Source organism: Pseudopodoces humilis, chromosome 7 (genome assembly GCF_049639895.1).
Source record: "Pseudopodoces humilis isolate 2021_Gansu_Grassland_sample_001 chromosome 7, ASM4963989v1, whole genome shotgun sequence".
In the NCBI taxonomy this organism is placed as follows: Eukaryota; Metazoa; Chordata; class Aves; order Passeriformes; family Paridae; genus Pseudopodoces; species Pseudopodoces humilis.
The window spans coordinates 14533156-14559751 of record NC_142206.1 but is presented as its reverse complement, the minus strand read 5'-3'; the positions used below and the strand labels follow the sequence as shown (position 1 = coordinate 14559751).

General features: G+C 41.6%; 1 protein-coding gene across 3 annotated transcripts; it reads left to right on the top strand.

Annotated features, from left to right (window-relative positions):
* The first annotated feature begins 131 nt into the window (after window positions 1–131).
* On the top strand, window positions 132–26545 carry TPH1 (tryptophan hydroxylase 1). Of its 3 annotated transcripts, none has more exons than XM_088057562.1 (11): window positions 132–263; window positions 16043–16180; window positions 17143–17326; window positions 18661–18761; window positions 19429–19496; window positions 20742–20938; window positions 21410–21545; window positions 22047–22173; window positions 23279–23374; window positions 23780–23913; window positions 24237–26545. In XM_088057562.1, exons 2-11 carry the CDS (start codon window positions 16061–16063, stop codon window positions 24409–24411), a joined length of 1338 nt encoding a protein of 445 aa, XP_087913688.1. In that variant the 5' UTR covers window positions 132–263; window positions 16043–16060; the 3' UTR covers window positions 24412–26545. The 3 variants fall into 3 exon arrangements, with proteins under 3 accessions (XP_087913688.1, XP_087913687.1, XP_087913686.1); XM_088057561.1 differs by lacking the exon at window positions 132–263 and adding an exon at window positions 1324–1401; XM_088057560.1 differs by lacking the exon at window positions 132–263 and adding an exon at window positions 12389–12457.
* The last annotated feature ends 51 nt before the right edge of the window (window positions 26546–26596 follow it).

Below are 26596 nucleotides of genomic sequence, written 5' to 3'. Positions count from 1 at the left end.
AAATGTTTTGTGGGAGTAGGTGGATGATGTGTTTGAAACTGGTGCACGTGTGTTTCATCATCCTGTCGGCAGGGACCGCCCTTGGCCTGTGCCTCATGAGCAGCATGTGTTAGGGTTTTGGTGGGGTTGGAGTTTCTGGGAGGTGGTTGTGTTTCGAGTTTGGTATTTTTTTAATTCCCTCACCTAAACCTGTTTTGACACTGGAGAGCCTAAGATCTCTAGGCCAGCTGATTCAGAATGGTTATCTGTCTGTCTACAAGCAGGTGAGCAGCTTTCTTCCAGACTAAACATCTGATTAACTCCAGAACATCCTCCTTTGGGGGGAAATGAGAAGTACTTGCCACTGCTCTGTGCAGAGCTCTGAACAAAAGTGGGTATCTGAAGCATCAAACTAAAGCAGCAGGAACTCAATCCTGCTTGGACAGAACTGGATGTGACTTGTGGCATGAGAACAGTCATAGAAAATAGAGGCAGAAAGTAGACTGGAAAGCCTTATTTTAAATTAGTCTTAATAGATCTATATAATAATTCCATTAAAAGATAGGATTCTAACATTCTGTTGACTCGACTTATATGCACATCTGGCATCTTTATGCCACACTGTAACTTTTTCCTGGTGGGACAAAGTACCACAAAACCAAAGAAATTTGGGTTGCGGGAAGAAAAACAGTGGCATTGGAATGTTCATGTGCTCCTTTGACAATGCAAGGAGGTGGTTGCTGATATCCTAATGCTTGCCCAATATTCATGATGGAAATTTGTCCTTTCTGGTAAGCTAAACTGTGAAATCTAAAAAGCTCTTTTTGGTGCTTCTCCATATCCATGTCACTCTGCTTGCTTAATTTTCTGTCACTACTATTTTAGTTCATATTTTGTCTAAGTGCTGTGGTGAGTCCTTTGTAAGATGAAACTGCCCGTTTACGAACATCTGTCATTGAAATTAAGCTGAATTCAATAGAAATAATAAGATAAAATCTTATTTCTAAGTGAAGTATCTTCATAGTTTATTTTATTTGCATTAAAAGGTATGGAGGTGTTACTCTGTTACTTTTGTTTGCCTGGAAAATCTGTGTTTTTTCCTCACTACCCTTATTTTGGCTGCTACTGGAAGTTACAAAAGCAGCAGTCTCTCTATTATTTTTCACTGAAGAATTTGTCTTTTTTTTTTTCCTAGAGCAGAATCTTATGGTCACAGCAGTTCTCTAGTGTATCCTTTTACTTCCCCCTCAAAATTACTTGTCCTTTTTCAGTGCTCGCCATTTACTTTTCATTTTGTTGGCGAGGATGATGAAATTCATGTGCTCTGCCAAAGTCAGTGAGAAAGGAAGAACCTGACACACCTGGGGCAAGGACCAGCCTGCTGGGATGTTATACAATTTCCCAAAACCCTTCCATGTGAAGGTAAGCCCAGGCAGCCACGTGCCTCAGCCCTGCAGTGAGTGAAGCCCCTCAGTCAGAGCCGACAGGGCGTGAGCTGAGCAAACCTGACATCACCAGCATAGCAAAACAAACCAGGTTACTGCCAACAGCTATCAACAGAGGTTTTGCAATGGGAAACACTGCTCCTACTCCTCCTTTTGTTTCCCTCCCTGATTCACTTCTGCAAAAAGAAACCCAGTTTTTAATGCAAGGAACTGACATCTAAGATGGGTAAGAGAATGGGATTGCTTCCAAGTTGTTACTGTGGAGAAAATTAATGAACCCAGGGAAAACCCAGTGGGGCTTCATTTTTCTTTCTCCCAGGTCATTGTGTGTGAGCTGCAGGTCTGAGTGATGGCTCAGTAAAGTCTGAGAGTTGAATTTCATACAATGGCTACTGTGAAGGAGCTCACAAAGAAAAGGTAACAGTGGTAGGAGGCTGTGAAGAGAGGACAGTAATAGTAGAGAAAGAGAAAAGATGAAGATATACTGGAGAAAGAAGGAAAATAGGGAAAAACCTGGAAGAATCTTGACAAAGAGGATAAGTGTGACGTTGAAGGAGAAAGGTATTACAGATCAGTAATTATGTTAGCATTCTAGATCTGTTCAGGTGGAATAGCTAATGTGCAGTCACCTATCAGAAGTCTGACACCAATTACATTTTCTGTTTTCAAAGCTGAATTTCCTTTCCTTTTCCTGCTTTTATGGAAATGTGACAATTTTAAGGTGAACATGTGGTCTTAAAAACCACAGCAGGTGGTCTAACGAGTATTTCTGGATTTTTAAAAAATTTCTTTAAGTCTCCCACCGTTCCCCCTTGTTTTTTGCTGTCTGTGCGAGGCATCAGGGTGCCAAATCATGATGGAGATGAGGCATAGTCAGGTGTTGCAAGCCCTTGCCTGGCATAGGTGTTGAGCGTGACAGAGGCAAGATGTGAAAGCAGAGTCCTGGCGGGCTGGTGCTTGTGCTGCCCACAGGTCTGCAGCAGCCTGCAGCCTGCTCCTGGCTCAGGCACAGTGACTGCTGGCATCTCTGTGCCCATGGTAACTTAAGTCCCATGTTGATACTTCCCCAGTTTATGTCCCTTCATCCTGTTTCCAAGGAAATCTTAGAAAAGCAAATGCATCTTGGTATTCTATGTTGCAATAATGGCAGTTATTTATTCTGTGCTTTAGGTTATGCAAACTTCATTTTAATTTTGCAGTGAGTTTGTATCAATATTATTTTTGTTGTCATGTATATAATTTTTGGTGACAGCTCTGTTTAAAGAAGATGTAACTTTAACAAGCCATCTGTTAACCTTACATAGGAAGGAAATGCTTTTGTCAATTATTCCAGTGAAATCAGAAAAATAATTTCCTGGCCTCCAGTAGTAGACCAGTTACCACATCTTCTGTCAATAGGAGGATATTGAAACACACAGGTAATATGTGCACACTTTTATCCTGCCTTGCAATACAGCCACAGTGCTGCATTGTAATTAGCCAGTGATGTCAGAAGGTTTCATTTTCCATTAAAACTTCTTTGTAGTGCACAAACTCTTTTATTCAACATCAGAGAGTTTCCTCATTAGTCAGCTGGGAAGGCTGGACACAGGAACCATGGGAAGACATTCTGAGTTTATGCCAGCCTGATTAGTAAAGATTTTGATTTAATAAGTCAAGAGAGTAGAAAAGGACAAACACTTCAGATTAGGTGGGAATAAAAAAACCTGCCAAGTTACTCCATTTTGTCTTTTGGGATGAAGCCATTACAATGGCTGAATGGAAGGAAGAGCAGTAGTGGACAGAAAAGGCTAGAACAGTAGGAAAGAGAAAATATGGAAGAGCAAGGGAGGAGTCTGGTTTTGTGAGGTTAGTATGTAGGTGACATTTATGAGGAGAGTAAAAGAAACACAGAAAATTGCCTATGAGCTGACAGATGATGTAGGTCCAAGGAAAGTCTTTGAGAGACATAAATGTATTGGCACTGCTTAGTGTGAGCTGCTCTTGTGGGAAAGTCCCAAGCCCAAATGGAGGGAAGATTTCTCCTTTTCCTTCTTCCCTAATTGGAGAGGTTCTCACAACCTTTAAAAGAAGATGGGAGATAGATGCAAAATATACTAGCATTGAGTTGCTCTGGAGAGGGGTTAGAGTTGTCCAGGCCAATTCCTGCACAATCCATGTGCTTATGAGCACATGCAAGAGCAGCCAGGGGTAAGAGTTGCCCTGAGAGGCAAACTTTTTGCAGCTTTGGTGCTTCTCCAGCCTTTCTGGACACCAGAATGGGTGGTTGAAGACAGTATTCAGCAGTGCGTCTGTGCACATGCACTTTTGAGTCCACCCTGCTCTCTTCCCTCTTGTCCAGCACTCAGTGATGAACATGAGGATCAGAACCAGATCTTTTATTGCAGCGTTATCAGTAACTTTAACCAACAGATCTGGAATCAACCTCAATGATGGAAGTATTGAAAATAACCACAGTGCTACTCCACAGCTGTCAGCTTTTGCATTAGAAGAGCTCTTCATATTGCAGTGCCATCTGGGAAGCAGACTTATTTCTTGTCCACAGTATAAAGGTTGAGGGTGCTTTGTTGGAAGAACCTGCTGAATGTGGCACAGCATGATGTGATTGCCCACACAGGGTAAAGGAAATGCTGTCATGATTTAATCAACCACTTCTGATCTGATGATCCCTGAGTTTACTTAGACTTGAAAGAAGTAAATATAATTAAATTAAATAAAGGTCTTTACTTCCCACACATGCTCTGGGTCCTTTTGCTTCTTCCGTGAGATAACAAAAAGCTTATGAATAACAGGCATAGTGGTCTTTGTTGCTGTTGTTGTTGACTTAATGCAGAAGGCTGGCAGGAGGAATATTATGCACAGGTGCAGTATGGATGGCATCAGAAGAAGATGACACATGCGTGTTTGAAATGAGTTTTTTAAAATTTGAATTCCAGTATTAGGTCTCAAAAGGATAAGAACATTGTTTCAGTGTTCCCTGTTGCAGGTCAATGCAATTTTGACAAAAAATGGGAATGTTTGAGTTGAAACCTTATCAAAACAGAGGAAAGAGGTAAAAGAGGTTCAAATTCAGTTCTTGGTTTATCCAAAGGCTTTTTGTGTGTAAGTGCCTAAAGCTGTGCAAGCTCTCGGTGCCTCGATGGGCAGGTCTGAATGGTTTGCCACCAGCCAGGGGTGGTGGTGCCTGTTCAGCTGTACTGCCCAGTGCCTGCCTGGGTGGCTTTGAGAGCACACTCACAAATTTACCGTGGTTTCATTGGCAAACAGACATTGTGTAAAAGCATACCCTTGCCCAGTTGTGGGATTCCTGCCTCCTCTCACACAGAGCTGTTTCTGCCAGCAGCTGGGATTTGCCCTCTCCAAGCACCACATCTTCATTCCTAGTCTTGTGTTGTGCTGGAGAGGTTTGTGGAAGGAGATGTCACTTTGGGGAAGGCAGTTTCCTTATATTCTACTGCACGTGCTTATGTCATGTGTTTGTCATTCATAAATGACCCAGCATGTGGCTCTACAGATGTCATTTATGGTGTGCTATGTAGTTATCCCTGATAACTACATTTACCATGTGGTTTTTCAGGTGAATTTGCCCCTGTCTTTCGGGAAGGTAATTCTAGATTGTATTTTTTGAATTGTTTGTACTAATGGGATAAGATAAAGTAGGTGGGGTGAAGAAGCTTAATAAAAATGAGAAATGCTCGATCTATTTAACCCCCTTTATTCTCTGGAGTAATTCTCACATCAATCAAAGCCAATATTGATTAACACAACTGGTTCTTGACTAAAATCAGATTTAAAAATAAACCAATATTTTGTCCAGATAGTTTGCCAGATATTAAAGATTAGTTTTACTCATCCAGAATAAACTTTTTTCCTGTGTTTTCTTTCTAAAAATTGGTACTGTCTTTTCCAATCCGTAACTCTTTCCCATTAAGTCCCTACAAGCATGGGAATAGGTGAAAAGAATTGTGAATAGATGGGAGGCACAAAGTCAGTTCACTAAATATGTTGTTGTGAGTTGCACTGAGCTCTGCTTGTGCCTCTTTGACAAATCCTCATTAGCTTGTTTTGGTCTACATTTGCGTTCTCTTGTCAGTTGTAAATCTGCTCACAGTTTTCCACTCTAATCTTTCATCCATGATCCTGGTTACTGTTTAGCTAATGCTTTCAACCTTAAATAATCTTATAATGTTTTATTTCTCTGAAATAAAATTTTTTACCTAGTGTTCCTGAAAGCAAAGCTGTCTAATCAGGCAGATGAGACTCATTAGTGTTACATTTCAAGGAGCCTTACTTTGATCCAAACTAATTAATTTTGCCCCAATACAAAATTGTCCTAACTATAATGGGAGCTAAAATCTAATAAGATAAAAGAAATTCAGAGGGGAAAAAAAATCTGTCATGAGGACACAGCAAGATGAACAGCTTTTGCCAGTCTTGGAAATGATGATGTGTTTCACAGCTCTGAGGCTGGACATTTTACAATTGCCAGTGTGTTTAAAGTTGCTGCTGTGAATTGATGGGTTTACACTGCTGGTTTTCATCCCTGGAGCAAAAAGTGACTGTGATTTAATTTATGTTGTTCATGCTAGTCAATGGCCAGTGTCTAGACCAGAGGCTGCCCTCTGTCATCTGTTTCACTGCGTGATTTCAGGACTTCAGTGGATGGGGGGTGTCTGAAACCTGTGAATAGAGAAGGGTCCTCAGAGCTCACTTTGGTGTGAAGCCCTGAGGGACTTTAACAGACTGGCTAGGAATGAACAATCTGACCATGTCCTTTGTTTCAGAAAGGCTGATAAGCCTCAGCACGGGGGTGAAGCACCAAAAACCTGCTGTAACAGGCAAACTCAATGTCTTCCGTGATTATTTGGGCTTTGGAGCCATCTCTTGATTTCCCTTGGCCTGGCTACGTTTAGGGTGTGTGAAACACATGACATACAGTCTGCCTGCTTCCTGCATTCAGTAAATCCAATATTGGATACACTTTCTAAGTGAATGTGAATCCAGCAGAGGCTGGTTACTGGCACAAGCCCACGGTGAGGCTGTGTCAGAAGTACCTGGAGAGCTCTTGCTTTCTTTCCTGGGTGGATCAAAGTCTGCTGAATTGCTTTCTGAGCTCTGCTTACTCATATCATTAGCGAGTACAAAGCTTTCTCCTTTGTTTGCTCCTCTGCCTCACTGTGAATACACAAAATGCTGCTGTTCTATTAATTAGGCCAACAGGCTGAGGTTAACAAACACTCTGTGACTCCTCTTATCAGCAGGCTTATTCATGCATTTGACTATTTTGCTTTGTGTTTGTCTGTGACGTGAAAGCACTGGATAATTTCTGAAGTTTTGTAATGATAATGTAGTAGAAATAATGGTACTACGGTGGTTCCTCAGTGAATGGAGTCCACTTCTACTATAATTTGTTCTTAAAGGATGTAGAAGTATCAGGACCTGGTCAGAAGAAACCCCGGAATGCATGAGGGGCTGTTTTCAGTGGTGGTGGCTGAGGCTGCCTTAGGCTCTCATACACCCTTCTCTTTTTGGATTCTTTGTCTTTCATTTTCAGGGTGGGCATTTTGCACCTTGTACCTTGTGCCAGAGCCATCAGCACTGCTGGCTGGTGGGGGCCATGTTTAACTTGAGGTGACTTGACCAACCCTGAACAGATAAGGAAATAGAAACATTTGTAATTGGCACTTCCGTACCCGGTAACTCCAGAGAAATTGGAGCAAAGAGCTCTTTCAGGACTTTGGTTCCCAGCCAGATTACACTTTGGTTTAAAATGTAGGTGATTGATATTAATTTTGTGATGTTATTTTCACTAGAGAAAACAAATCAGAGCCTGGTTTGTCCATTTTCCCAGGAGCATCTAAACGAACTGTTTGTGAAGAGCTTACAAAGGTGTTGTGAGGAAAAACGACACCTTGTTCGCTCAGAGCAACAAGTTACTCATGTCACTCGTGATTTCATTTAGCTTTTATGAAATGAAAAATATTTCTTGCATCAGATGAAAGGGCTAATATTACTTCTTTAAACAGTCCAAAGCAAATATACCAACAGTGAATGGTCTGTTGGCTGGATGTACTTCAGTAGGTTTACACAGCAGCTCTGGCTTTTCAAAATAAGTGTGCTTGAAGACTGTTGATGCTACAGCTGGCTGAGTCATGATGAGAGGGTAATTTACCTCATTGGTTCTTGCACTTCTCATTGGAAAAAAGATATTTGTATATGTTTTAAATAATTGCGTCATTGAAGTCCCCCTTTTCCTTTTGTCACTTATTAACTGGTTATGAATGAAATGCTTTATTAATCGACAACTGTTCAGTAGCATGAAGCGTTAACTGATTGCTAAACCACCCTCGTGGGGATGTGGCTCCCTTCTTGGAGACTGAGACATCCAGGCATTTCTCAGAGGTTGCTCTGGGTTCAGGGTGTGAAACTGCCACAGCCTCATGGTGGTGAAAGGCTGGGTGAATTGCTCTGGAAAGTATTTGTTGGGAGAACTGTGGTTTGCAGAAGGGAGAAAATGGAAGAATTCTCTGTAGAAAGGGATTTCAGATCCATGCATTTCTTTGAAAATTTGACAAGCTTTGGATTTGGAGCTTTTTAACTACCTGCATTTAGGTAAATGCCACAATGGCAGGTTACCTCATTTAGGTGAGAGAAGTCAAAGTTTGAGAGAATGAAGGTTAGAAAGTGATTGGAAGTGAATGCTGTTGCTTAGGTATTGTGACAATAAATGCCTTATAAATATTATAAAACAGTAGAAAACAAAAAGTAGAAACAAAGAAAATGAGCCAGACTTTCAGACCAGCAGTTTTTTGGGCATCAGTATAAAAGGGCACTGAAAAAATTCAATCAGAATATGAGAAAGTTCCATAGAACCTATACTGGAAAACTGTGCAGAGGCCTGCATGATGTTCATCTTCACTCTTTGTAATTTCCACAGTGCTTGTCTAAGCGCCATGAGATTCTTAAGGCATGACCTGTCTGCAGCTGTTAATTAGCAGAAAGGCAGAGGGCTGTGATTAGAATTTTCAGTTGTGTGCTCTAGAGAAAGTAATTATGATTAGAGCAGACTTGGTACTAAGTCGTATTAAACCTGTTTTGTTCAGGGAGTTACCACTTCATACCTTTTTCTGGAAAAGTTTCAAGAGGCCCCTTTGCTACAGACAATTGGTCCTGCTTGGAAAGGCAGATGCCTGGCCCAAATAAAGTCCAAGGGGGTTTATACCTCAGAAGTGATGTTGTGAAACAGCCTTATTGGAGATTAGAGCACTTTCTCCTATCACATGGGGAGATCAGGTAATTCCCACTGATGACCTTGATGGGATTGAGAAGCCTATAGGGCTGACAGATTCTTTCCTTCAGTCTTGATGCATTCAGGTAGATAATCATATATTTCAGCAGAAGATTAATATCCTTACAGAACATTCTCCACCTGCTTTTCCATGGTTCTTGCCTCATCAGTTCAACAAAATTATTCTCTATCTCTCCCCCAGTGCAGAACCCCTGCACTACACTGATTTTTCTTTTTTCCACCTTATTTTTCCCCTTCCCAGACCAGCTTCCTCAGAGTGTTCGTAAATATAAGACTTGTGCCATGTCTGGAAAGATGTGGCAGGTTAGTAGAGTCCCTACATATTTGACCCACAGAGAGCAATCATTCTCAGAGTGGGAGGAAGAGGAGAGACAGGGCAGAAGGTTTATGTTGCTGTGTTTCAGAGAGCAAAAGGAGTCCCTTTGCTGTGTGGCTCTCTAGGGAGGGGAAGATCTGCAGGTGTGACAGCTTTGTTTTAATACTTCTCAGCCTAAAAATCACCAGAGCATTTATCTACAAATGTGTACCCCCAAGTGTCAGAACCACTGTTTGATTGCAAATTCTGCTGTCAAGTTTCTGCTTTGAAGGACAAAACAGAAACTCTCTGAAAACTAGAGCAGAGTCACCTCTGAGCTAGCAGATGGGAAGAAGGAATAGACTTGTGGTCTCTTCTGGAGCTGCTTGATGTTCCTGGAGCTACTCCAGCAAAGGATGGAGAAAATATTGGACTTTGGTCTGACACCACCCTGTTGCTTGGATCTGAGTGCAGTGAAGGAGAATTAATTTAATAGGAATTATGAGGGAGAACATAATTGAAAGCCACTCTGGTAGGCTTTACAGTGAGTGCTGCCATGGTTGCTCTGTGCCAGTGAGAGAGGTTTTGTGGCAGCTGCACATGGCAAAGCCCTGTCCAGCAAAACGTGATCAGCTTGACCCACTTTTGAGCAGGGTCAGACCTGTGCTCCATCCTCAGGTGCCGATTATCTGTTTGGACGGCTTTGTCTGCATGAGAGGATTTTTGTGAGAAATCTCCTGCAGGCTTTAGAGAAAAATTAATCACTGTATTGCTTTATCCCCCATGGCATAAGCGGAGGCCTCTCTCCCTATGGTTTGTATGTCCCAGTTGTCTCTGTCCTTCACAGTTCCTTCCCACCTCAGGCTCTGCGTAGATTTCTGACATCCCACTGAAAACTTTCGGCCTCTGTCTCAGCGCTCCTGCAAACCAACGAGGTCACATTTCAGACCTTTTCTGGGTCAGTGCTTGCTTGTGCCACCTCTTGTCAGGATGAGCAGGGTAGCTCCTGTGCATTTTGCTGCCCTGTTTTTGTTGTGCTCCATACCTGACTGCTGTGCCATATTGTTCTCTTCTGTGGTGAGGGGCCCAAGCTACCATTCTTAAATGGTAGAATATGCTACCAGCTTTTGGGAAAAGGTAGAAATTTTTCTCTGTGTGTGAAAACACAAAGCAGCAGCTGTGCTAGTGACAGTGAAGGTTTTCCAAAACTCTGTAACTCTAGAGCTGTGAAGATTCCACTTTTGGATAAAACCTTTTAAGCAGTTCTCCTTTAAAGCCATCCACAGATTCCTAGGAGCCGGAAACCCTGTGTGGAGAGGAGCAGAGCAGGCTCCAGCAAGCACCCAATGGAAACAGGCTGTAATTGTGTCCATTCATGCTTTGTGGTTCTGCCCTTTCAGACCACGGGGCATTGGCTGTGGTGAACAAGCACTTCTTACTAAATCAGTGAATTAGCTTTAATCTGCTCCCCAAAACTCTGGGCACCCCAGTTATCTCATTATGTAACTAATAAATTTCATATTAGGATAAATTTCCTTGGCCATTCCTGGCCTTATTCCCATTGTTTCAGCAGTTATAGGTCAAGCTGCCTGTGGGTTCCCCATTATTATTGCTTCATTTGAGCTAGGGAAAATTGACAGATTAGTCATATTCTATCATAAGTGTCTTACTGTGCCCATGTTTACAGATTTATCACTAACACCAGGCTCTCACACAATTAGGAGTCTGGGTAAAGTTCCTACAGATTGTTTGCTTTCTGAGTCAGTTCATTTGTTGGGGAGATCTATTCTTCAGGAAGGAAGTGAAATGCCTGTTGCACAGATAGACATATATTGATAAATACTGCATTTCTTTATGCAGGGAAAACTGAAGCATCTGGTGATGAAATATGTCCCATTAGCCAACTGGAAAGAAAAAAGGTTTTTCCAGCTATGTCATTATTCACAGCCATGCTCTTTCAATCCTGTGCTGTCTGAAGAACTGAGCTAGTCACCCTCAGTTCTCTTAGAAACAAGGTTGGTTGAAGTTCAGTGCCTTCTAGGAAGAAGGAAGACCCTGATATCATCACAGATGTTGGTGCAAGCATGACTGTGCCTGCCTGGCATAGGTGTAACCCTGTATATTGTCTTCATCAATATGATTTACCACATGTGTTACAGCAGTGTCTAAGGGATCTAGCTGAAATCAAGGTTTCAGGCTTGAAACCTTTTTAGGTACTGAAGAGAAAGATACTGGGGATTTTTTTGCAGATACTTGAGTATATTAGAGTGAAACTAGTTGCTGCTGATTTTGAGCATTTCTTTGAAAGGTTTATTAAAAAAAAACCAAAACCGTAAAGGATCAGAGTCTTTGGTTTTGGACAGCTCAAATAGAAAATAATCAATCTCTCCTCCCTAAGAGGCCCCTAATGCCTCCAAGAGATTATGTTTCCGGGGGACATTTTGGCTTCTCCTGCTGTGGACCAACATCTCCTTATCTTAACGTTGCTGAGTGGAGACAGTGAGGACTGGGATTATTGGAGTCTAAAAAACCAAGAGTTTTTATATTATAAGCACACCTAGATGCTTGCAGAAAATAAATTACAGCATAAATGATATGAACAGATGTCATTTTTTTTGCTAATGTAGTTATTCATCCTGTATGTGCAGGAGCTTTTGAGAAAAGAATACGTTGCAATTTATTTTCACAGCAGAAGTGCACTGCTGTTTTTAGTGAAGAGCTCAATACATCTGCACACTGTGTTCCTCTTTGAGACTGCAACCTGCACTCTGTGCTATCATGAATTTAGGGGTGTCCATCACTGCTGAGTCCCCGGTAGTCACTTTGCTCAGAGTCCCTCTGCTACAGGCCCAGCCCTCATCACCTCTCACTTCTGATTCAGTTTGTCTTCCCTTTCCCACAGGCAGCATCCAGAGCATTTTGTAGGGAGTGCGCAAGCGTTGGGGAGCACCTGTGTGGATATGACTGAGGAAGAACCCCTCCATCCACATGCCCGCTCCTCTCAGCCCCGTGGTGTGCAAACTTATGTTAACTGCAAAACCCCTAGAGTTACCCACAGAAAGCCAGTCTCCTGTGACCCCTCTTGAGTGACCCTTTCTGGGTGATCGAGGAGATGTAACTGAGGAGCCAAAGGGCTGCTTCTTGCGCAGGTTTTTCCAGCTGCAGTGAGGGGGAGTGGATGCTGGCTGCATCCAAGCATCGCTGCCCTGAATATTGCGGAGAGGGTCAGGGCGCCCCTTCCCCAGCTGGGCCGGGCAGCGCTTCCCCCCGCCTCCCTGCATCCCTCCCCTCTCTCAGGGGCGGCTCTCGCCCCTGCATAAAGCCGGCGGGGCCGGGCGCTGCCCTGAGCCTGCCCCGGCCATGCACCCCGCGCCCTGCCGCGGTGCTTCCCTGGAGGCGGCGCCGAGCCCGCGGGACCCCTCCGGACAGGTGAGGGGAGAGGGATGGGCACGGGAGGAGCTGGATGCGCACAGGTGAGGGGAGAGGGATGGGCACGGGAGGAGCTGGATGCGCACAGGTGAGGGGAGAGGGATGGGCACGGGAGGAGCTGGATGCGCACAGGTGAGGGCAGAGGGATGGGCACGGGAGGAGCGGGATGCGCACAGGTGAGGGCAGAGGGATGGGCACAGGTGAGCGGAGCACGGGAAATGAGGGATGGGATCCTCTCTGCCCGGCCCCGGGATGGTTCCTGTCTTGCGGAGTAAACGCCGCTTTTTTTGGAGTCACAGCTCGGGCGCTTTGCTGTTGCCGTTCTCGGAATGGGGATTTAGGAAAAACTGGAGCTTTCCGGCCCCGGTTCCGTGGAGAGCGGTAACTGGAGAGCCCCGCGGTGGCAGCGTTCAGTGCCGCTGGGATTGGGATGGAACTGCTGTTTCTGGATAAAAGAGGGGGAAAAAAATCTCAAAGTGTAAATGCGAGCATATGAAATTACGGTAGAGCAAAAGCAACTTTTGGTGTATTATTGCTTAGGAGACAGAGAGTGTGATATAGCGTGAATGTGAAAAACTCACTCCAGGGATATTCCACATTATAGTGGGAATTTGCTTAGTGCATCAGAGATCAGATAAAAGCAGCACTTATGCATTGTCTGCAGTTACTGATACTGTGCAGTTGATGAAGTCTATAAAATTCCTTGTGAAGACAAGAATGCTGACAGTAATGGAGTAAAGTTTCACAAAAATACTGCTTTGCTGTATCTCTCAGATACCTGGAAGGTATTCCCTCAGAACCTGCTCAGCACAACTTTTGGTTTGGTGTTTGAGAGCTCAGTCTTAGGAAGAACTTTGGTGTGGCTGGAAAACATAATGTGATACCTAGTTGTGGTCACTCCTAACATCATGTGTTCACCCTTCCCTAGAAGTGTGTCAAAAGGACAGTGACAAAGTAAGCAGCTACCTAAAGGGAAGAGGATATAAAAGACCCATTGACATTTTTTATTAATCATTATTAATGTCAATCAATATAAAATAGGTTGAAAATAATTTTTCATCTTCAATTTATGGTTCTAAAATGTAATATTTTTTTGGCAAATATGTTTGGATGATTTTAAATCCTGATTATCCATTAATATAAAGAATTAAAGCCCAAAATATGCACCCTCATATATCTTTCTCTCTGTGAATATCCTTTGGGGAGAGGGAGAAAGGGAAGATAATTGCTATGGGTCCCAAAAAGTGTGATCTTTGACCAGGCAGCACCTAATTATCTATCTAAATAAAGACTTTAGAATATCCCAGGGTTTGTGAATTTTCATCGAGACTGAGTCAGGTTGGTGGAAAATCAGTGAATGATTTGCATCATTAATTAAAAACAAACAACAATGCGATATTAATTCTTCCTTCATCCTCCAAAAAGCTCAAACGTGTTACCATGCAAAGGGAAAGTGTCAGATTTTATTAGAGTTGGGTTGCTGATAGAGAATAAAATGTAAGTGAAGTGAAGCCACTGGAGGAGAGGGATTGTTTATGCACTACCATTTTCTCCTGTTGCCTTGCACCCAAATGGTTGCTGCATTACTGTCTTTGGTTAAATTTTTAATTAAAACAAAAGACTAACTTTGGTTTTGGGTAAAATATATAAATGGTGTGCATTTGGTATTGTAAGCATCTCAATTTTTCTTGTCCAATTTGTAAGTTAGAGGTCATTTCTAGAGCTTAGTATAAGAATATTGTATGTTTTATTGTATTTTCTGCATTGATCTCTTAAACACATAATCTTGTAGATGTTGACACCTGATCCCAGACAAAGTATAAGTTGCAGCAGCAAAATAAAAAGAACAGGATTAGTTTTTGGTGCAGGTAGTCTGTCCCACCTGTGCACCTTATAGCATTGCAGGCAACTGTGCCAAATCTCAGAGGCTGAGCCAAGTCAATGATCCTGAACGTGGAGTCAAGCCAACATGCTGCATATTAGCCTCTTCTATAAACCAGCCCTACATTTATTGCCTTCAAAGACCACCACCTAATTCTACTTGTAGTGGAGACTTCTTTGCACCCAGCTTCTCTTACAGCAGGATCATCTGAAGAGGGTTTGGCTCACAACAAATGGCCTCTCTGCACTAGAGGAAACAACCAATGACCTGGATGTAATTGTGGCATTTGTGGCTTTTTATTTTCTGCTTGAAGTGCCTTTGCTCAGCTGCTGTTCCTGGCTCTTGTCATCATTTGACACTGAAATGAGCTGGGAAAACTTCAGGCTGCTCAGCTGAATCTGTACTGGGCTTGTCATACACTTTTAGCAGAAAATCTAATGTCTGGACTCAAGCTGAGAGAGTTCATTGACTTTGGTGGATTAGAAACAGTGTCTGACACTGTTGTCCAGGCTCATTGTATGGTGGCAACTCATTAGAAGTGAGAATCCAGTCAGAAATCCAAATATTTTCATTACATCATTAAAGTTTGAGAGACTGTATAAGGGAATCAAAGGAACTGGTATATTTTGATTGCATTTTTGTTTTGCTATTTTAATTTCTGAAAATGTCTCAAGATAGTGATATCTTTAAAGCTGTGTCAGATCAAAATATAATTCCAAATGGCAATAATGTGCCATCATTGTTCCTCCCCTCTTTGTCGCTGACTCATTCAGAAACCTTGCCTTTTATTCTTTCTTTTTTTGCAAGGTTTGAAGACATATGAGGGACAGCCTCTGCTCATAAGCCTTGTATTTTTTTGTTACTTTGCATTTTCCCCATTTTTTACTGTTTCAGCATTATCTCTATTTATGGCCTGGCTATATGTAGCTAAGAATATGGTCTGTGATAGCTGCTGATTTCCACACAGTCAGGAGTGTTGATCACTAGTGAGTTACAAAAACCACTTGGTCTGACAGTGTGGGGTGTCTGAACTTTTAGTGTGTGATTTGGGTGATTATGCCAAGGGTTTGAGACACAAATGAGGGGACATGGCAGATGGAGCAGCTTGGCTGTGGTTCATCAGAGTGGGACTGTCTTTTTAGCCAGCAGGTTCTGGTCAGCAAAACATTTTGCCTCCTTAGTTTTGTCTCCTTGCCCTATGAAAACAGTGTTTTACAGTTATGTAACAAGAGAGAGGCAGTGATTTTTCAGTTCTGATCTACTGAATCCTGTTTAATCTTTTCCTACCTATGTCCTGCGGGATTTGGATTATTCCCTTTGCCAGTGTTCATTGAACTTGCTAACAAATGTTTTGTTCAATATACTATTTCTGCTGACATTTTATTGCTCCCTTTCTTCCCAGTAGCAATGCTACTTATAAACTATACATTGAAAATATTTTCTGCATCCTGGGGAATAACTAAAGATGTCCATAAAATCATTCAACTGACAAAAAGATATCTTGGTATTTCAGTCTCTCACAAATTCTGTCCATGACTAACTTTATTCCTATTATTTTCTAATAATTTAATTTGTAATTTTCCCTTTGTTGTTGATCGGTGATCAAAGCGCAGCGTTACCCCAAGACACCCTGAAATGTAAAAACTTACACTTTTTGCACTTCTACCTATTCAAACAATTTTTGTTTGTTTGTTTGCATCTAGTTAAATAAGTCTGTTTACATGATGATTGAAGATAACAAAGAGAATGAAGACCATGCATCTGAAAGAGGAAGGACAGCCGTCATTTTTTCCTTGAAGAATGAAGTTGGAGGACTTGTAAAAGCATTAAAACTCTTTCAGGTGTGTATGTTACCACCATATAATCATCACAGCAGTTCTGCATTTTTAAATAGTAAGGATAGTTTTGGAACACACTAGAATTAATTACATCCATTTATTATGGATTTGATTCTTAACCTGACTCCCACTTTGCACCCAAAATTTCCCATGAAGGCAAATGTATGCCTCAGAAATTAGGTGATGGATGGTTAAAAATCTTATCTGCACTGACTAAACACTGAGAGATGTTTGTCTTTTCCCCTCATGGCAAGAGGACTGGCACTAGATGTTTTTTCTGGGAATAAGAGGTGGTCTGAAGCCCCTGCTGATGGCAGGTAGACACTTGGGGTGTTGATCTGTACTGTGTTGAGTCCAGTGTCCTTGTCACACTGCCAGCCAGACCAAAGGTGGCAGAGGAGCTGCAATTGCACAGCTGATGGTCAGGTGTTGTGTGAGGAATATGTGCAGCACCACTGCTCTCTGGTGTGTGGCCCTGTGTGTTTTAGCTTGGGGTTTTCTAAATGTTCCTAATATAAAACACATTATTAAATAATTTTTCAGATTAAAGAAAAGTGAAACTAATGTCCTGAAAACTACTGCTTTAAATCCCTTGCTTGCTTGTGAGATAATTATATGGTGACTTGATTGGCATTTTAGTGGATTTTGCTAATCAGCTTCCTATGGGGAGGATGAAAGAAAAAAGTCTATGAATTCAAATCTCCTGACTGTGTCTTTATGTGCTTCCTGAATGTAAATAAAACTGAAAGAACACAGGTTCTCTTTCATTTTCTTCTGAATAGAAAATCAAACCTTTTCCCCCCTTCAATAAGCAAACTGCTATCAAGAGATCCAGTTAGCTTAAACAGCTTCATAGAAGTGGTGAAGAGTTCATGGCAGTAGCATATTAGTTTGAAAAACTATTGTAACTTTTAGTCAATTGTTTTTAGCGTATCTCTTTGAGAACATTACTTCTTACTGAACAGGAGAAGCATGTAAATCTGGTACATATTGAGTCACGGAAGTCCAAGAGACGAAATTCTGAGTTTGAGATCTTCGTGGACTGTGACAGTAACAGAGAACAACTGCATGAGATCTTCCAGCTCCTGAAATCCCATGTCAATGTTCTGTCTGTGAGTCCAACAGAGCATTTCAATGTCCAGGAAGATGGTAGGTATAAAAGGCAGTTGTGATGTGCACTTCCAAATGTGTTGGTTTGAAATCCTTTCATGGTTGTCCACACCTACACTTGTGTAGTGTCTTCAGGCACTTGCTACCAGGTACCTGTTTCTGTGTTAGGTGTGAATGTAGTCTGGCTGTCACCTGGAAGTTCAGGCCGTGCCAGGCTGCTACAAATAGTGTGTCTGCTGTCTGTGCTCCTGCCCCTTCCCAGCACAGCCCAGCTGGTGCCAGTGGGAGTCCTGCATCTGTGCAGGTCAAAGCAGGCTGGCCTCCAGACAAAGTCTGAGTGCAGGGCTCGAGTACGCCATGGTGGCAGAGGCGTAATACTGACAGATCCCAGTTCACTTCAGACACTGGGGAGAGTGGAAGATGGATTCTGCAATTTCCTTATTTAATTCTTGATTTTGTTATCTTTTTTACCCATTTTTAATCATAACTAGCTACTTATATTAGTATGACAGAGGTGCCTTCTACCTTTAGATCCTACATGTGTTTACCTTTAATTAAAGAGATGCCTAGAGTTCAGGGCAGCGGGAAGCTGGTCCCAGGTATTTCTCAGTCACTGTTCTTGGGAAGGTGAGATCTGGAGTTCTTGGATAAAATGGCTTACTTTAGCCCTAAGTAAGGGAAAATTCAATCTAAACTGTCTCCTGACCTTTTTTAAGTAAACTGAAGAGCATTGAGGCAGAAAAACAGTGTATTAACTGCTCTGCCAGGAGCTTGGCAAAAACTCTTTTAAGCTAAAAATAACCCCAAAGCAGTTGGTAACAAAACTATAATGATGCACCTCTCTCAGGCAGCAGAGCCTGCTGTTCCTCTTCTCCCCCAGGCCCCTCAAGGCAAAGCTGGATGCTTCCCATATACATAACCACAGAGAAACATCCATTTCCCACGGTCAGTAAAGCAGGATGAGAGGACTCTAACCTGCTCCCACTCTGCCCAGGGAACCACAGGCAAATCGCTTCCATTCTCCTTCGCGCTCTTTATGCTCTACAAGATTCCCTGCAGCTGTACACAGGGAGACCTTGTCTCCACGGGATTCTCTAGATGCTACTCTAACTACAGCAGAGAAACCCACGTTAACTTTCCTTCCCAGAGGCTCTGGGGCTGGCTGTGCTCTACAGGCAGACTGTGGCAGTGACCGAGGAGGAAGTGTGAGCTGGAGGCTGGTGCCAGATAGGCAGAGGACTCTCTTGTCTTATTCATGCCTCCTTAATTTATAGAGTGAGCTGTAACTGCCATAGCTATACTTGAAAGTAGCGTTTCCTCCCTTGGTGTGCTTGGTGTTATTAATAACCTTGTGGATTCCATGCCTTCCCTAGACATGGAGAATGTTCCCTGGTTTCCGAAGAAGATCTCAGATTTGGATAAATGTGCAAACCGGGTGCTGATGTACGGGTCTGACTTGGATGCCGACCATCCCGTAAGTGCTTTTCCCTCCCTACACCCAGTCCGTAGTTGGAAACATACTCGGTGGAGCCGACCTAAAAAAACTGTAGCTTTTCCTCCTCCCTCTTCTCTCTCTCAATGGCATCTTTGAGGGTCTGGGCACCTTCTCTTGAAGATTTCATGTATCTCTCTTTGTTCAGGGAAGACTGACTGAATTCAGTTCCTGTGTTTTTCTGCACGGTTTACTTGTGTAAGAACTCCAGGTCTGGGCCTTGAGTGGTCACATACAAATAAAAGAAGCTAAAAAAAAATGCTATTTTGAGGCAGGCTTTCTTCCTCCTCTTTCTTCCTTACTGGAGAAACCAAATCGGTATTTCAGCAGTGAAAATGGGAAATTTGTTTTGTAATTTTGAATAATCATGCAAATAACAAACTTTGTGTAAATACTGATATAACTAAAATGAATCTTTCTCTACAGAATATATAGTTGCACAAACCAGATGATTCTTTGGAATATTTTCTTACTTCATATTCATTAAACATTTCAGACTACAGCTGTGGGTTTCCTACCCTCTCCTTTCATTCTTACACATCACACTTTTCCATTCTCCAACTGAAGAAATGCCAAGTATCCTGTTATAAATTGATTTATTTGTTATGGCTTGGAAACTCATTGAACTGTTTTCCTTTCTCCCCACCAGGGTTTCAAAGACAATGTCTACCGCAAGAGGAGAAGGTATTTTGCAGACCTGGCTATGAACTACAAACAGTAAGCTTGAATTCTTCCAGAAGAAGCCTTCTAGATGCTCTGAAATACTAGCAGAGTGGACTGTGAGGAGCTCACCTTCCTGGGCTCACATCAGGCTGAGACATGCAATTTCAGCTCAGGGATGAGAGCAAAGGAGGTGAAAGGAAGGGAGACGTAAGGCAAGATGAGAAGGTAGAGTGAGGCAGGTCTGGTCAATCTGAGGCTGTGTGGCGTGGCCAGCTGCTCTGCAAAGGAGAGGGAGGGGAGGCAAATCCCAATATACAGCCCAGTGACAACTGAGAATAAACTTTCTGAGCACTTGAATTTTCTTTCCTGGTTCAAACTGGCATGTGTGATGTGTAGATAAGAAGATTTCTGTGAAAAGAAATTCTAAGAGTTTCTGTCTTTAGAGCTGCTACTTGGTGGGGGGGTGGAGCTCTTAAAGCAGTAAGAGTTTCATAACTCAGTGCTGTAAATTCTTTCAAAATGTGATTTTCACGTGGCCTGATTGAATTTAGGTGTGAAATTCCTCAAATGAAAATGACCTAGAAAAGGTCTGTATTTAAAATATTTTAAAGTGTTTAATGCAACTGGTTACTACAGTCCTGAGTTGATTACTGTTAATGTGTTGTTGACAGTGATTCATGGAAAGAATTTTCCATGCCAGTTCCCTGGCTGGCAGTGGAAATGCAGTGTAACACTGCCCTTGCCAAAATCCACTTTATTCAAGGTCCCGAGGACTAAATAGTAAAGACTAAAATTAATATGCCCAGACAAGCACTTGTGTCCTCTGCACAGAAGCATGATTTTTACCTGATGTGTATGTTTAGCTGCTGTCACACAATATGTTGTTAATTTAGGGAATTCTCTTTTCCTAAAACAAATTAAAAAGGTAACAGAAAATAATTGCAGACTTAGAAATCCAACACTGAAAAGGATGTGTTAACAGCTCCTGAAGCTGTGAAGAGATTATGTAGGTATTTTAAACCTTACTCTTGGCATTAAACAATTAAGAAACTGTTTACAGAACCAACACTTAAAGTGAGGTCAATGCAAAGATTCCTGACAACTGTTTCAAGTCAAAAAAAAGACAAGTCCTTAGACTAAAAGATTTCCAGGACATAGACCAGATTTCACTGTGTATTTGACAGAATCTAGTGTCAGGTGTCACAGTCATAGAGGTGTTAAATACTAATAGTAGGTAATGGAGTCACCTCTTATTAGCCTTTTACTAAGGAGTGTCCTTTCTTCCTCTTCTCCTTGCAGTGGTGACCCAATTCCCAAGATTGAATTCACTGAGGAGGAGATCAAGACTTGGGGAACTGTGTACCGAGAGCTTAATAATCTTTACCCAACTTACGCCTGTAGAGAGTACCTTAAAAACCTACCCTTGCTCACCAAACACTGTGGGTACAGGGAAGACAATATCCCCCAGCTGGAGGATGTGTCCCGCTTTCTGAAAGGTAATGTGCTGGTTTTCTAATTGTTTCTAATTTTCAGAATAAATGGAGGTCCACTGCAAATCCCACTATTTTGTGGGCACAAAGAAACATCCTTGGTGACTTGTATTCATTCTGGTCCTTTAAGAGGCCTTTTGGCCATCTGTGTTTTAATGTATTGTGTCTTCAATGCATGCAGTGACATTTGAGAGGCAGTGACTGAAAAGATTGTTAGGATTGGCTAAGGAGATACCTGGCTGTATTGTTGACTCAAGGCATGGAATCCTAGGGAATCCATTGGCACAGAGGTAGGGCCATTTTAAAAAATGTTGCTCATTCTCAAGCCTAGGCCTAATTTTTATAATTGTGCCTCATTTTCCTGCAGGCTTTTGAGCTAAGGTAGTGCCATAGCTGTCACCTCAGTTCCAGCAGGAAAGCTGACATCGTTGTGCATCCAATGCTAAACTAATTCACAGTTTCTCTGTTCACTTTCAGAGCGCACAGGCTTCACCATTCGCCCTGTTGCTGGATATCTGTCTCCCAGAGATTTCTTGGCAGGATTAGCATTCAGAGTTTTTCACTGCACTCAATATGTCAGACACAGCTCGGACCCTCTCTATACACCAGAGCCGTGAGTCTTTTAATCTTGTGGTAGAATTTGAGAGAAAGTTTTGAAACTTGCTTGCCCAGAGCCAAATCACTGAAAACCTGTTCAAGAACACCAGCATAAAACTTATTTTTAAGGTGTTGAAGACTCAGCCTTCACACTGAATGTAGTGAAGTTGCAGCATGCTGAAGTGCCACCTTTGTAAGTGCAGGATTTTCAAAAGTATGGCATGTTATTGGAGATGTCTTACTGATATTACTGTGTGCAGGTAGTTTAATATCCAGTTGCCTTACAAATGGGGAGTTCAGACCTTAATTTTAGCACTTTCATTTGAAAATCTGATTTTATGCACTTTATATAGGGTCAGTAGGACCTGCTCAGTTGCTTTCAAAGAAAGCAGAAGAAATTTTCTGTCATTTGGGTAATAAAGTTTAATGAAAGACATTGTATCTGTTCAGTGGTGCTGCTTTCTCATTTTGCTACAAAGACAAATCATGAGATTTCTTTTTTTGTTTCTTTTTCCAGTGATACCTGCCATGAGCTCCTAGGCCATGTCCCTCTTTTGGCTGAACCCAGTTTTGCTCAGTTCTCCCAGGAAATTGGTCTTGCATCACTTGGGGCATCAGATGAGGCTGTCCAAAAACTGGCAACGGTTAGTGTTTGAGTGTCTGGGGATTCCATCAAAAGCTTTGTGCTTTACTAGGCTGATCCCATGCCATCGAATAAATTTGGAGCTTCATGTCAATGTTAGCCACACCGGCTGCTATATCTATGTGTTTCACTGGTCCCTGAATTTTAAAGCATGAAAAAACTTTCCATGCTAGGAAAAAGAAACACTTTAAAGTTGATATGACTGGTATTTTTCTTACTCTACTGTCAAATAATGGTTCAGCTTCAAGTGGTAGATTACTCCTTGCAGACTGAAATTTTATGGGCTATTTCTTCCAGACAAAGTTTTCTTTCTTCTGGGGAACATGATTCAATGATTTGAAAGTGTTCTATTTCCTTAATGTGTAGAATGACTTGGAACTATATGGTATTGAATGTGGTGAGTGCTAGCATTAGATACTTTTTAGTCAAGAAATTAAAATAATATGAACTAAACTAATTTTCTGGATAGCAGTCTCTGGATGCCTTGGCAAGAGTATTTTAAGATTAAAAGTAAATTTAGATGAAAAATAATTGGTACCAGTTACGCAAGAATTAGCTCGCTGATTTTTAAAATTTCTTTTCCCATCTCATGTAGCTAGAGGTAAAATTTGTACTACCTTCAGGGGGAGCAGAACTAAGCCATCTATGAAAACGGTGTTCCTTCCTGTATAGCTGCAGAAATCCTGAAATTCGGTGAACTGAATTCGGTGTCTTTAATTTTACAGCACACTGAGCAAATGAGAAATGAACTGCAGCGGGCTGTTCTTACTCACTCAGAGATCCTCTCTATCCAGCGTTCATTTTAAGTTGTGATTTCATGTCAGTATTTTGCAAAACAGATTTACACCTCAGTGTTTGCACTGGCATTAGCATCTTCCAGCACAGCTGGATGATCTATAACATCCGCCTTTATTATGAGAAACATGCTGTCCTTCATCCTTCCATTCTGGCTTTCTTCCTCTTTATATATATCTGTGGATAACTGAGTGATAACTACTTGGTATTTGCAACTATTTGATGCTACCTACAAATAGAAATGCTCCCATCCGGTTCCCCACAGCATCTTTGATGAAGGCTGAATTGTTTTACTTCCTTCTCTATTTCAGTGCTACTTCTTCACGGTAGAGTTTGGCTTGTGCAAGCAAGAGGGACAGCTGCGAGTTTATGGAGCTGGCTTGCTCTCTTCGATTAGTGAGCTCAAGGTAAGAATGGCTACTGCTTGTTTGCCTCTTTTCTTTGTACCTCATTATTATTTCCACTGTTTCCCCCTGCTTTTTATGAAGTATAATTCCTTGATGTTGTAGTTTAGGTAACTATTTTCAGATTAAAGCTTTGTTGGTTCAGCCAGATTCTGAAAATATTGCTCTTGTTTATACACAAGCCTCGTGTCTGTGGAGTCCCTTTTCTCACGCAGGCTGGCAGAATATGACCCTTCAGAATAATTAAGTTTGTTAAGTGTTAAACACCGTTCACTTGCAGATAAAACTTTCAAGATGCAATGCATTAAAATTATCTCACATAATCCTTTTTATTCATTTTATCACGTCATCTTCCCCCTGAATTCTTGGATGGTGATATTCCTCTGCCCCATGATAACACGTTACCAGCACTCACTCTCTGACAGTGCCAAAGTCAAGCCCTTTGATCCGAAGGTCACCTGCAAGCAAGACTGTCTCATTACAACTTTCCAGGAGGTTTACTTTGTTTCTGAAAGTTTTGAAGAAGCAAAGGAAAAGATGAGGTACAGATTCTGCCCCCCTCTCCTACCCGCTTCTTTTCATAAAAGCAGATTTGGTTTTGTATACCTCTCTGTAGCAGCACCAAACCCTTTTATTCTTATCACAGTTTTTAAACTATTTTTCCACAGTATTCAAATTTTGGTCAGTATTTCCTTGATCTTTCAGGTACTGGGTGAGAGATTATTAGGACTATTTTAAAGTAGTTTAGAAAAGAGGGTATTAATACTGGCTGCATATGCAGAATGTGTTTGTGCTTTATGTCTTGTTTATAACACCCTCTTTTAGTTATAACACACTTTTTATTCTTTTTTTTTAATCCCAACAGAGAGTTTGCAAAAACCATCAAGCGCCCCTTTGGGGTGAAGTACAATCCCTACACTCAGAGTGTGCAGATCCTGAAAGACACAAAAAGCATTGCCAGCGTGGTGAATGAGCTGCGCCATGAGCTGGACATTGTCAGCGATGCCCTCAGCAAGATGGGAAAGCAGCTGGAAGTTTAACACCCTGTCAGCACTGTGGTGCAAGCCAATTCTTCCCTTCTCCCCACTGATTTCTTTCTAGGCATATAGTGTGTTGCATGCAGAACTCCTTTACACATGGAAGAGTGAATGGCCCTTAAGAAAGACTATAACAATTTTGTCTTGTTGCTCTCTGTAAATTTCCTCACATAAATGCGTTCCTCCACCCCCCTTAGGTAAAAAAAGGTCCAGAGTTTCCTTTTAGAAGCTTGTAGGGGAGCAGAGCAATTGTTAGACTGGAGAAAAAGTGTGGTCTGTGGATCAGGGCTGGGATCAGATGCTGCAGGAGGTGGCTTATGAGACAAAAATGATGCAATTCACCCTAGGGAGAATTAAATTTCTGACTTCAGCAGTCTATGCTACTGATTGTATGGGGCTGAAGACTTGACAGTGTAGAAGCTGTGGTAATTCAGTGTTTCAAAGTCTGTGCTACTAAGTTTGAAACTTGAATGATTACAATGCAGGCACCAGGACACAAATAGCTGGAGGTTCAACATGGTAAAAGGGAGCGGTCAAATCTTGCTTTCAAAGGGATTATTCTTGCCACAAAGAGTTGCAAATGTGCTGTTTGGCCTGCTTCTAGTATAAGGCAGAGATACAGCTGTTGCATGAAAACCTAACTACATTTATTTTAAGCAATTTGCTATTGGCTAAGAGTCAGGATTTTTGTTGCTGTCCTTGATATTGCACCTGAGGGAAGACCTTTCCTTAGAGAGGTACCATTTGCCTTTTTCCTGATCGAATTAATTTAGCAAAAAATACAGAAAGCAATGAAAATACAATACAGCATTGAGTTAACATAAAGCCTAAAACCATTTCCAAACTGCAACTTCATATTCAAAATAACTTAATTGGCTCTAAAAGAACATCAAAGTTTTAAATAACATGTAAAGGTCATAGACCAGTGTGCTTTATGTAAAAATAAATGTCCTGTTGATTGCTGAGCCACTTTTTTGGCCTGCACAAGCTGCACAAATATACATTTAGTTTCTTCTTTACCTGGCCACCTTCATTTCCTATCAATCAAACTACAACTGAAAGGCCCAAGCATTTCAGGGGAATTTTGTGGCTATGAAGGCAACAAACTCCCTTGTAGTGTAAAGCATGCCTGACTCCAAAGAGCGCTTTAGAAGTGTTGGGAAGCAGTGTACTGCTGAATTGTCTGCATTGCCTGCGTTGAGGGTCCCACTGTTCCAAGCATCCTGCAGAGCTGTGCAAAGCTTCTGCTGCCCCTGTCCTGGCCTGGACATGTGTGCAGGTTGTGAGACATTTGAGGGGGGGATCTGTGATGTCCAGGGTGTATTTAGCAGCACCCTAGGCACTGGGTTTTTTCATGAGTAGATCTTATGAGGAAATTTAGAAAGTGCACTGGAAGAATGGTCTGAAATCTTAAACACACTGGACATGCTAGTCCAGGATTTTGAGAACTTGAAAGGACTTTCATGAAACATCTGTGCTTGAAAATTAGATTGAGTTCCATATGCTTTCTAGTAGGATACCTCTGCTCCATAAGCAATTGCCAGGCCAACCTCTCGAAGAATACTCACTGTTTAAATCAAGACTAGATAGTTTTTTATGTGGCTATTAACCCACTATAACTTCGTTTTAAAGAGCATCTAATATGTAGAATTATGGTCTACAACATTAATGGCTTGCATTATACTTAATTTAAAAATAGATTTTAGGAACTTTGTCTTTCTAAAGAAGAAACCTTCCTCTAAGTGAGTAGTAAGGGATGGTTTGTTTTGTCTGCTTCTGTGATAACAGTTAATATTCAGCTACAGTTTTAACAATATTGGATTTATGATGTTATTGAAATATACATAGTCGGCGCTACTTCAAGCCTTGTCTGAACTATGTATACATTTCTTAAACTTGTTAAATTGGCAGTTACTTTCAAATACTTTGTAAAAACAGCAGTTGTATCTTTATTTGCATTTGTGTAGCAAAAGAAAAAGTAAACTGCTAGAAGTAACACCGAGAGACTGCACCTCGCGTCACTAACAACGTGTGTTTGGCTTCACCCATCCAAACCTTCTGTAACATGGTGACAATTTAAATACTTTAAACCACTGTGGAAGCTTAAATGTCAACGAAATAAAGGAGTTGCTGGTAATTATCAGAATCACCGAAGCCCTTTACTTCGGCACCTTAGCAATAAACATGA